General features: G+C 45.8%; 1 protein-coding gene across 1 annotated transcript in view; it reads left to right on the top strand.

The window, feature by feature from the left end:
- Window positions 1-11,300, top strand: part of BMP6 (bone morphogenetic protein 6) — an 87,515-nt gene extending 76,215 nt beyond the window's left edge. Inside the window, exons 5-7 of the mRNA XM_059466905.1 lie at window positions 7,476-7,552; window positions 9,456-9,566; window positions 9,668-11,300. Of these exons, the coding sequence (XP_059322888.1) occupies window positions 7,476-7,552; window positions 9,456-9,566; window positions 9,668-9,817 (338 nt within the window). The 3' untranslated portion in view covers window positions 9,818-11,300. The remainder of the gene's footprint in view (window positions 1-7,475; window positions 7,553-9,455; window positions 9,567-9,667) is intronic.
- The last annotated feature ends 1,182 nt before the right edge of the window (window positions 11,301-12,482 follow it).

Below are 12,482 nucleotides of genomic sequence, written 5' to 3'. Positions count from 1 at the left end.
GATGTCTTGCAATGGTGTTGGATGCTTTGGGGAGCAGAAGCAAGAAGGGGGTTGTGAGGTGGGATGCTCTTCCTTGGGGTAATAGGTTACATCTGCAAGGTTGTAGGACAGGAGGTCTCATGTAATGAAACTTACAGGAGTCCTCTTGAACCCAGCATGGAGCCCAGACCCCCATGTGAATTTGCATCCATTGAATTCAAGGTGGTGAGGTATTTTAACCACAACTCTTGTGCTTGTAGGTTGCTTGCTATACAGTATTTGTCTAGAATTATGCCCTGTGATATGCAGTATTCCAAAGACGCTATCTCTGTATGCACTGAGATTTATGGGGTTGCATGTATGCATTCCCAGCAGAGTCTTCTTTCAGTTTTCTTTGGAAAAAACATGGAAGAACAGCATGAGATGCTTTATCAGTGTACACATGATGGAGTACCTTTCCAGGCAGGCAAAGAAGTTTTGCTGTGGAGAGGTTGCATGTTACAGGTTTTGTACAGAAGCCTTGTGAGTGCTGTTGTGGGCTGGTGGGGCAATAGAGTAACAAGGACATTTTGGCAAAAATTGTGAGTTTTCTGTCTTCTAAGTCTTGTCTGTTTTCCATTACCACAAGCCCATCATTTGCTGAGTATCTTCTTTCCTCTCAAACATTTCAGCCTATTCCAAATTGCTTGATTAATTTGCTTATGCTGCCCCCTTTGTTTCCTGTAGTATCCCTGCTTTTCTCATGCTTAGAAATGACTATGTCCCAAGGAAGAGAGGCAGTTGTATTTTTTATTCTATGTCCGAACACAGCAGAGCGAGAACAACCAGCATTGCTGATGCTTAGCTGGTGAGAATATGTAGGCTGTTCCATGCTTGGATTGTGGGTGAGCCGTGCTTGATCCCAAGGTGGCTCCATGCTGCGGGGAGCAGAGCCAGGCTGGGAACCCTTCCAGGGCTGGCAGCCAGGGTTTGTGCATGGCCGTGTGTTGACTCAGCTCAATTGCTCCAGCCCACTGTGGTGATGGCCTTGCCCTCTGGGCCAGAGTGTGCCAGCAGCAGTTGGCCACTGGTGGCCTTTGCATGTCCTTGTGGTGCACACTGCAGCGTGGCTGCGGGTTCCCATGCCATGCCATGCCATGCAAGTGCCAGGCTCGGCTGGGTGTGAGATGTCCTCTGTGGATTTTAAGGGCAGGAGGAACAACTTGGTTCTGTAGCCCAACCTCCCTGGGGGAGGCTGGCCAGTGCCAGCGTGGCATTTCTGGAGGAGTTATCATCTAATCTGCCACTGGAACACCTTCTGTGGATCCGAGTTGCTGAGACCTGCTTTGGTCCTCCTTCAGGTTTCCGCGCTGCAGTTTTACAGCTGGGCATCGTAGCTGCTTGCTGAGTTTTTTTCCCGCATGATGAGCTTGCCAAGGGCACAAGTGGTTTATTCAGCTGGGTGTTGTAAGCCCAGCTGTTATGCAGGCAGTTCTCCCACTTAGGTAGGCTCAGCTTCTGTGCTCCCTTCACAAGAGCCAATTTTTTAATGCATTCACGGTGCTTTGGGAAAGTTACGTGCTGCACTGCTGTTTTGTGGTGCTAGTGGCACTTGGAGTCAGGATAAGCTCCAGCTTTCTTTCCCCAGCTCTGCAAACTTCACAGTGCTGAAACAAAATTTTCACACTATTAAATCAGGTGATGTGACTCAAAGCCCCAGAGGGAGCAGATATGTTGGGCAAAAAGGGCTATTTGTAGTTTGCTGCTTTCTTGACTACACCACACATCAGGTCATAAAATTCTAAAATGACAAAAAGGGAAAATAGCTGGCATTCTGTGGTCTCGAGGGCTTTTTTTGGGCCAGCTTTAATTTAAAACCTGGAATTTGGCAGCACAGTGGTCAACAAGGTATAGTTGAGACTGTAGATTTAAGGCAGGGGAAAGGAGGGGAATTTAAAGTTAAGTTGTATGTTTGGTTGGTTTCTGTGTTTAGAAAAGAGAGACTACATCATCTTGTTTTCCTTTCTAAGTGTGACACTCTCTGTTCTCTTTAAGAAGTGGTTGATTTAACAGCCCAAGAGGCACCAATGACCAAGAAGTGTTTTTAGTGTTAGAGATCACAGGGCTTTTTTCTTTTTTTTTTTAACCTGGGAGGATAAAAAAATCCTGATGGATGGTGGGGCTGAGGAAGCATTTGCCTCAGGATGAAGCAGAAGGCAAGCCCAGGGATTATCCTAAAGGCTGCCTAGCTCTTCTTAGGGTGCCCTGATGCATGTGGACCCAAAGTAGGTGCAGAACTGGGATGTTGCAGTTCCCTTCTGTGCCTCTCCTCGCCCGTGCATCTTCTTCTCTTATTGTATCTCACATCTTGTCAGATTTTTGGTCCGTGCTCTTCCCCAAGGAAGAGGATTGCTGCTCCCTACCAGGGCTTGAGAGCAGTTTCTCTTCTGCAGAGTAAGGCACTTTTTAGTTTTGATGGATTTTTTTTTTTTTTGTGTAGACTGCAACTTCCTTCCTCTGTGTTAATCAATACATGGGGTTTTCTTTTTTCAGTCCAGAAAGGAACCCCTTTCCCAAAAGATGCTGAGAGTTGTTTTGGGGCAGTATGTTTTAAAAAGCCCCAATTACAGTTGTCCTGCAGTCAGTACCAAGAGCTCAGATGCTAAGGCTGGCTGTGGCACAAGGTTCTCAATGGTCTGTATTTTTTCGCCAAGAGTGCTTATTTCCATGTATTATAAACACGTAATTATCTCTGGCTCATATAAAGCAGAGCTAAGCAACCCCCGTGGTTACAAACTGCTTTGACAGAGACTCCTGCATCAGTGCATTCCTGGAGCCTCAATTCTTCTGCAGAAGGATGATGAGCAGGAAGAAGAGGGAGTATTTTCATCTGCTGAGGCAGGAAGTCACATGCCAGGTCTGGCCCCGGCCATGGAGGGACAGGGTGGCTGTGAGGAACCCGCAGGTGTTTCTCTGCTGTTGTCTGCGGGGCCCGGAGGCCCTGGCTTAGCTGAATCTGGCAGTGGCTTGAACTCGTGCTCTCAGACTCGTGCTGACCCTCCAGCTGAACAAAGAGAGGGGACTGTCCAGCATGACAGGCAGTGAACCTCTGCCCTTCAGCCACCTCCACGATTTATGGGTTTTGCACAGGGCTATCTCTTTCTCCAGTGGCGATAATCCTTCTCTTCTGCAAGTCAGCCTCCAGGCACATCCCTTCCTGTCAGCCCCTCCTCGTGGGGAGAATTTAAATTCCAACTTTGGGCTGCACTTGCTGCTCTGAATGGAACTCAAGCCAAGTCCCTTTTCAGGTCCTCTCTTTAAAGAAGAGACTGGTGTGGGGAGCTCTGTGAAAAATGGAGAGGCCCTTCAAGTGGCCTTTCCTTCCAGCAGATGTACCCTGCACCAGACAGATTTCCCCAAGTGTACAGGAACCAGATATTGCAAAGGGCAGCATGCACAAACACTGAAGGCAAATAAGGCCAAATGCTTTTGTGATGGCAAGGGCCTTGTTAATAAACTTTGTTATCTGGCAGCCAATCTTCCCTTCAGTATAGTTTTCCCTTCAGTGCAGGGTTTGGATGCAGACTGGAGCAGCGTGGCCAGCATTTCTGTGTGTGCCTTCACATGCATGTTCATGTCAGCCCGACATCTCCCCTTCTTCCCACCCAGGCAGATCACTTTCATCTGAAGTGGGCTGTTATTAACTGTGTGATCAGTTTACACCAGCTTTATCCGGACAAATCACCAAAGTCAAACACCAAGAAGAAGGAGCTGGCCTTGGAGACCTCTGTCAAAGCTATTTTGAATCACAGAAGCAATTAATTACTGTGTGGAATTTGGTAAACTGGCACCTTGGGAGCAGCAAGGGTGTTCTCAGATGGATCGACCCAGTAAATATTTATATGTTCTTTGCCAGCACTTAACGTGGGAGAGGCTATAGGAAATCTAAGGTGGATGCATAAGTGTCTGTAGGAGGAAGACCATTAGGGTCAGGCTGTTCTCTCACCCTTTTCAGCAACACACATGCCAGTGTCCAGCCTTAAGAGAAACATCTGTGCTTGCAGAAAGTCAGACCTGGGTCCTGGTGAAGGCAGACAACATTCAGTGCAAACACACCACAGAGACAAGCCGTCTTAGCTGTGCTGTTTTAACTGTGCTGCTCCGGGAGTTATTTTTAAGTGCAGAACTAGGGGTTTGAGCTTTTTTTGAATCTCTGTTTTAGGCAAAATTGTTTGCAGCATGATTAAATGCAGTGCCTTGTAAGTGCCAAGTTAGCATTTCTGAATTGGTATGTTCAGGGCAAAAAATAGAGACAATTTTACTAAACCCACAATGAGCCTACAGGAGCTCCCAGAGCAGCTCCCTAAGCTCTCAGAGATGCTGAAGGCCTCTGACAAGCAATTCTTGCCAATTGTGCCATGGCAGTGCAGGCCAGCCCTGTGGCAGCTCTTTGCAGCACCTCCCCTCTGCAGGCTGCCTGCCTTTGGCCCTCCTGGCTCCCTGCTGCAAGGCTGACAGGAAGGGACACAATCCCTGTCGCCTCTTGGCAGTTGGATCTTGCACTGCAAACCACCCCGAGTGGCAATTTGGGCTAAAACAGCTGAGCACGCTGGCCTGGGGGTGGCTGATGCTGCTTTCCAGGCTTTGCAGAAAATGTGTTGTGGAAGCCAACTTCAGTAGCTCAGTGAGCTTTAGCTCACTGCCAAAACCCTGTGACTCTGTGTATTCCTCTTCTTTTCAGGCCCATAACTGATGGGATTTCAGGATGTGGGCCCTGTGTAGGGCATATGCCGGGCCCCTAACTGTAGGGAATGCTCTGATTATGTGCATCTGTACTGCTGCATCTTTTTCCCAATTCAGAAAGCCACTGCTAAGGGTTGCTTAAAGGTTTGTGACTTACCTAAAGCTGGGCTAAAATAGCTTCCATAAAGCAAGCAAAGTAGGCAAACACATAACAAGAAAAGAGGGCAGGAGATCTTGGGGTGAGGGTTAAACAGAGAAGAATGTAAAGTGAGGGAGAGGTGATGTTTAACGTGTTGACATTTAGAAAAGCAAAGGCTGAGGCTGGGCAAGTGAGGGGGTAGAGCTGTCTGCATCTGCCCTGGATGGAGAGCAGCCAGGGCTCCATGCAGAATGTGAATCAGGTGACTGACCAGTGAGCTGAGGCGAGGTTTTGGGGATAGTGTGAGAGAGGACACGTTCGTAACATGTTCTGCTTGGTGTACCTTGTTAAGCAGCTCTTTTTTTCCACCCCTGTGTTTTCTTAAACTTGTGATTGCTTGCAGCCTTCCTTCCCACTCCTGTTTTCTCTGCCTCCCTTGCCTTCTCCCCTTTCCTGTAGCAGATCTGAGTAAATTGTAGCTGGATTTGGAACATAGCACAATTTTACCCACTCAATTGTGAATAGATCAACTCCACTGTCAAATACAGATGGTTTTCCTCTAAACAATCTATATATCCCATTGAAGAGCAATGAAGTTGTGTTCTCCGGTGTTTTAATGAAGGCCATTGATCACTAAAAGCATCTTCTCATTTTTTTTTTCCCTCATTATGACCAAATCATTTCAAAACATCTCATGCTAGAAATTTGCTCCTGGGCTGAGCCAGGGACTGGGAAGCTTCATCCGAAATAAACCACCACACCCTGGTTTCTACTGGGTATGTCTAGTTTGAAAAAGGAAAGCTTGAATAGAGAGGCTCGCCTCCATTCTCGCTGCCACATGCTGCTGGAAGAGCCAATGTTTATGCTGCAGCAGGCTGTTAACCAGCTCTGCTCACCTGATTAAATCCGTGATTGAAGTGAAGCTATTCAAAGGCTGAAATGCAATCCTCAGAGTTTCAAACCCAACTGCTTCTAAAAACAACTCTCTAATCTTTGGTGGTTGGGAAGCTGGGTTTGAGGTGTAGGGTTTTTTCAGCCCTCAGTGTTAACTGTACCCAGCTGTACTGCTGTGCTGCCCTTAATGTCAGTTGGATGTGCTTTTAGTATTATAGTTTTTCTTCTGAATAAATATTTGCATTTGTAGTTCCCAAACTTCTGGGGGGGGGGGGCGGGGGGAATGGTGCTGGAGGGAAGAAAAAGAAAGGCTTATTCAGAGCCAAGGAAAAAATCACTAAAAATATTTTTCTATCCCAGCTGCCGCATCTGGGGAAAGCTGCACTGGGAGGGTGCCCTTTCAAGCCATGTTAGGGGCACCAGGGGCTGGTAAGCTGAAAGATCCAGGGCAGCAGGGGGCAGGGGCATCAGCCTGTGGCATCTGCCTGCTGACAGGAGTGCCTGTACTTGCAAATGGGAGCTGTGAGGGAGGAGAAGGCCCCTGTGGAAAGGCATGGGAGGAAAACACAGATGGTGACTTTGTCTCCCAAGCTGCTTGGCTGAATTTGTTGCCATCTCTTTCTCTTGTGCCTACCATCGGGTGCAAAGCACAGGATCAGCAGCTGTAGCTGGTGGCCAAGTCACCTCGCTGCAAGGGCGGTTTCTGTGGCTGCTCTGCTGAGGTCCAGCAGCCACCTGAGGTGTGACAAAATCAGCAACCACCCATCAGGGTGGATGTGTGCAGCCACCTGGAGGTGAAAGGCCCCTCTGTCACAGCTCAGCTCCTCTGCTCACTGTGGTTTCAGGTGTTCACATGCCAAGCTGCCTCTCTTTCCAAATATAAATGGGAAATTCCACTTGCTGTCAATAGCTGTACTTTGTGGGATCATCAGGAGCAGCTCCTGCATGGGTGAAACATCCCCATACATTGTGCCATGGCAAGGGAGAAGGTCTTGGTCAGGGCTTTGCAGCCTGTGTCCTCACTTTATTGACAATAAGGAGCAAGTGAATGGTGAGATCGTGTCAAGTGCTGTGTCATCTGCAAATAAGCAGTTTATAGAAAGGAGAAATGTGTTTTTCAGAGCATGGTTTGTAAAGGTCCAAGGGCAGAGGTGGTGCCATGGGTCACATGAGAGTGTGGGGCAAACTGGGATAAGGTACAGAGAGGAACAAGGGCATGGCTTCCCTGCCTATGGGACACCTTAGCTGTTTGAGGATTTCTGCAGACTGGTTCAGGGGCACAAGGTGATGATTAACCTTCCTGGGGCTGTAGTTCTCTCTCTCAGTGAGTGTGTGCAGCTTGAGCTCCCCACCTGGGGCAGCACGTGCCAGAAATGGGAGCTGAGGAAGTGGGGTGAGTGTGAGCACTCGGTGGAGATGCAGCCTATGCAGGGTAGTAGTGAAGTAGATTTATTTTTAAGAAGTCATTTTACTGGAGGTGTTTTCCAAGCACTTTAAAGACAGCTGAGTTACTATAACTGAGTCACTGTTACTTGGGTTCCTCCATTTCCACAGGCATCTTAAAAGCTTCAGTCCTGCTTTGGATGTCCCTCAACACCCTTATCCTTTTAGCTGCTGAGGGAGCTCATCACTTCTCACTGCTGAGCCCGCAGCATGCACACATCTGGCCAGATGTGCCCTCCAGCAATGCTCGGCCTGTTTTACTTTCTAAATTCTTGTTTTGCTCTTTTTCTTTTAACAGATTACAACAGCAGTGACTTGAAAACAGCGTGCAGAAAGCATGAGCTTTACGTTAGCTTCCAAGACTTGGGATGGCAGGTGTGTGATGTTTCTCTCTGGGTAAACCAGACATTTTGTTATGAAATGTTATCTAAACAGTGTCATGGTAATTCCACTCGAGTCTGCCATTATGCTTTAAAATGTCCCTTGTGCCTCCTCACTAAAACCAGTCACAGAGAAGGGCAAATAAATATTGATAGTTGTGACATTTGATAAGACCCAGAGAAAGCTTGATACTTTATGGGATTCAAGTATACAGTCATTCTCTCTCACTCATGGGAGTCACGGTACGGGCAAGGGCTTATATCTGTGTACCTCTAATGATAAGGAAAACAATCTGATGTTAAGCAATGATTTTAACTCACTTTTTTTTCTAGTGATCACCCAGATTTTAACCTTGGCCATTGTTTGAAATCCTCCACAATCCCTGCCCCACAATTAGCACTGCCTGCGGTAGGTAGACTGAAGACTGAGTTTAGTTGCAACACCATGAGGCCAGAAAGTCATTATAAAGTAAGTTATTTAGAATCAGGCTATAGTGCAAACAAACATCATATTTCAAAGAATGTCCTCACCTTCTCTTTTTATTTTATTTATTTTAAATTCCTTCATTCAGCACTTGTGAGGGAGGCCCCATTTCTATCAGGTAATGTTTTTACCAGGTTATAATTCAGGATGCCAGGGCTGTCCCTGCTGCTTCTGTAATACTCAACACATGCAAGTCCTCTCTCAGCTAATGGGATAGCAGCACTTTTTGTAGCTCATGTGTCAACTCCAGCCCAGTAGCTGCAACTGTGGTTGTAGGCTGACTCCATTCCCCATTACTTATGGGTGATTTTTCACTTAGCAGAGACATTCCATTCCACCTCTTCCTTAATCTTACTTGCCCTGCTTTTGGGCAGGAAGTGGATTCCATTTGGGAAGTTCATGATCTTGAAGGTACTACCTTCACCATTCTGGTTGCAGAAAGGTAAGATGCTGCCAAAGGAAGGCCACAGACCAGCAGGGCTCATTCTAAGAGCTGGAATCCAGGTCCTACTTTTTGTAGGAAAATGATCAAGGCAAGGTAGAGCCCCCTGCAGTTGGGCACTGCTATTTCCTTCAGAACAAACTTGGTTTGCAAAGCTACAGCAACAATATGTGGCTGCTCAGCCCTGCTGAAACAAAATTCAGGCAAACTCAGGGGGTTCTCAGGTAGAGTGGAAGCTGCCTAAGAGATACATGCACATGAAACATGCTCACACGTCCTTCTGCAGGGTGACCTGCAGAGCCCAACACCAAGGGAGGCCACGTGTCTCCTGTTCCGTGGTGCTGCTTTTAATTTCCCTTTGGGTCTTTTGTGTCAGCAGCAGACAAGCTTCCTTTGGTGAAGAGTCCCCTTTTTGCCTAGCATGGCACTCAGATTGCCACTGGGGCCACCTCAGCTCAGGCTGGCTGTCCTGCCCCTCCTTTAGGAGTCTGGCAGATGTGGAGAAGCTGTTAGGCAGCCAAGATTTCCCACAGTATCTTTAGCAGAGTAGTATCCCTCTGTAAGAGTATATAAGCTAGGCTCATTCTGAGGGACACCAGCTGTGCCTGTGACTCACCTAGGGAAGGTATTTCAGCCAGAGGGCCTGCAGGAAATGTTAGAAATAAAGGCTTCCAAACCACAATCCTCACAATGCAACCCAACGAGAGTTTTAGGGGTAAAGCCCTCTTAGTTAATGGTAGTTGAGCTGTACATAGATGTGCATCATTCTTTGGACATTAAAATGAGTGTGTCCATGGAAAAGTGACACACAAAAAGTGGTGCACAAAAAGAAATAAAACCCAACTAAAACCCAAGCAGTTTCAGTGAAAACACATTTTCACCCTCAAGGAAGAAGTTAGTGGAAATTTTTCAGCTGCTCTTAATTGTGTGCAGTTGTCTGTTGAACCACGTTGTGTTTGTTTCCCTAAAAAGGACTGGATAATCGCTCCAAAAGGCTACGCAGCCAACTACTGTGATGGGGAGTGCTCGTTCCCACTCAACGCCCATATGAACGCAACCAATCATGCCATTGTACAAACTCTGGTAAGTCTCCAGGCAGCTCAGTGCCAAAGCACCACGTGAATTTGTAAGCAATATACCAATATATTTGTAAGCAATATACCTGTTTTCTTTCTTGGCAACAGGTTCATCTAATGAATCCTGATTACGTTCCCAAACCATGCTGTGCACCTACCAAACTAAATGCCATATCTGTTCTTTACTTCGATGATAATTCTAATGTCATCTTGAAGAAATACAGGAATATGGTAGTAAGAGCTTGTGGATGTCACTGACAAAGTCTTCACACGGACTCTGTGATGCTGCCATGAACTTGGATACACCTCTCCCTGTTTTCATTACCTTGGGAGAAAAAAACCCACGTGATGAACCATCCTTCAGAACACCATGTATGTGCCTTGTGGGAGGAAGGGGTGTGGGAACGACCCCCAGGGTGGGAGTAAACTGCTGGACTTCTTACAGACTGACCCTACACCACAGTGGCTGACCAGCTCAGCAGCAGCAGCAAAATGCCCACACACTTTATTTGGCTGTGATGGGATGGTCTTAATCTCACAGAGAAGCTTGACCTGTAGCAGGTGCTTGGATATATGCTGCAGTTTTACCAGATGAGCACTCAACACCAAAAACAAGTGAGGTCTTTCTTTGGGGGCAGGGAGGGATGATGAGGGCGAGAGGCAGAGAAGCTAAAGAAAGTGGTGTCAGTACTTCAGACGTAGAGTGTACATCTCATGCAAGATCCTTTTGGCCAGAAGGACCAGTTACTGCACCTAGACTGTTAGTCTTCTCCTGACATCTGTCGTGACAGTAAGCATCTAAAATTGTGCCAAAGCAGATGTTTCAGTTCTCTTATGCTCCCAGCACCGTTTAACTCTGATCTTGCAAGTGTAAGATGGCACGGCTGCACCCTGTGTTAGAAACACTACCATGAACTCAGACCCTGGCTGGTCTTCCCAGTTCACCATCTGACTGAGCAATACAAATTTATACACTTGCTCTTATGCAGCTTCCTTCCACTCCCCACGTGGAGCTGCCTCATCTACCACCACTTGCCCAGGAAGGAAGTCAGGACACTTCTTCAGCTGTAATTCAGACGTAAAAGCTTAGGGGCCATTCATCCTCTAGCTGGACAGTTTGTTTACAGGAAGACAGAATGTCAACAAAATTTGCAATCTTTCCCTTTCAACTCATGCAACTAACAAACTGGTATAAAGGAAATGCAGCGTAGAGCCATGGTTCGTCTAGCAGAAGCTAATAGCAAATTGTTTTGATCAATATTAAACTTGTATTAAATGCACTTACCTCTACTTGCATTTAAAAGGCTTCTTGTAAATACAAGCTATAATTTATTGCACTTGTCACTGTATATTCATTGTGCTGTATCATTTATAGAAAGACTGCTTTTTTAAAAAGTTTTTATTTAGAAAAATCTCAGTGTAAACAATTGTACCACTTTGATTTTATACAAGAAACTCATGAGATTGTGCTTCACTAGAAAGTTGTTAAAAACATAATAAAGGCTTCCTGAAAGGCAGAAGTACACACGTTGATCCAATACATCTGCCAGTACAACACTTAGCTTTCACTGTGGCTTTTTCACCTTCACACATTTTCAGACTGAACAGAATCAAAAGTTCTGGACAGACAGTGAAGTGAAGAACCAGGAGAAATTCACTGGTTTAAAAGTTCATTGATGTTTTGCCTTTTTTTTTAATAAAAAAGAAAAGCAACCCAACTTACTCCATATGATGGACAAAACCCAGCATCTTGACAGATTAGTTAAATTAGCCTGTAGCAATCCTCATTCCTCATGAGTTTCTGTGCACATGAGACAGCAGAATTCAGTCCTTGGTTTGCTGTTGCCTTTGTATCCTGACAGTCTCTGCTATGTAAATTCTTTGGCTTTTGGTTAAGTCTAACATGGAACATCTTATGCACCAAAGAATCGATTCATATTATAATCCAAGACACCACAAAGTGTGTGGTCCTAGCACTCAAACTTATCAATGCTTACAGCTTGGAAAAACTTTAAGGCTCAAGAAGAGGGGGGAACTATTTTAAACTACTGCAGAAGAGCTGAATGGAAAAAAACAAACATTGTATTACTTGTTTTTCTCTAGGTACTCTGACTAAGGAGCAGGTCAGCACAATGTCTGGATTTAGGCAGGGGTAGGAAAAACATCCTTAGCTCTGGAGTCTGACTGATCATTTCCCATTAACGGGGCAGTTATAACAGCACCTATTTTTCACTCTGGCTCTAGAGAAGTAGAGCATAGTTGTGCCTCTGGAGCTGGATGGCAGCAGCCTATGGAAATGCACCTGACACACGTACACTATGGCATCAGTAACGTTCAGGCACATGTTACAGTACCATCACTTTCATTATGGCTAGACCTCCCATGCTGAGAGGATTAACAGGAAACAACCAGCTCATGGTGGCCTGGTATCTTCCAAAGGTGTGTGTGTTTTCAACCTTTCAGCAGCTCTATTAAGACAAATAAGGATTAAGTATACAATTTTAGAGGCATAAGTGACTAAACACAGCTGTAGCTTTTGCCTTTCTAGTAATAGTAAGCAGTTTGTAAGGATCACTTTTTAACCAGATCTAACCTGAAGACAAAAATATTCTACTGCTTCCCTTCAGTTGGTTTTCTTAATGTATTTTGGTCTCAAAGGAAACCATTTACACTTCATTGCAGGAATGCAGAAATGCAGTGCAACTACCAATGCTGAAAATACTCTTGATTTGCACAGTAACTACTTGTTAGCTTTCCTTCACACACACGTCTCTAACACACACACAAGGGGAAGATACCAAAGTTTAGTACATTCAATTTCCTAGAACCAAAGAAACAAAAAAAGCCCCACCCTCCCCAAATACACTATTTAAAAATCAGCAAAGATAGAAATCCCTCAGCTACTGTACAGAGACAGCCAGGG

The sequence above is a fragment of the Ammospiza nelsoni genome, chromosome 1 (assembly GCF_027579445.1).
Source record: "Ammospiza nelsoni isolate bAmmNel1 chromosome 1, bAmmNel1.pri, whole genome shotgun sequence".
In the NCBI taxonomy this organism is placed as follows: Eukaryota; Metazoa; Chordata; class Aves; order Passeriformes; family Passerellidae; genus Ammospiza; species Ammospiza nelsoni.
Note: the sequence above shows the minus strand (reverse complement) of the source record. Positions and strands in the feature narration are given on the sequence as shown.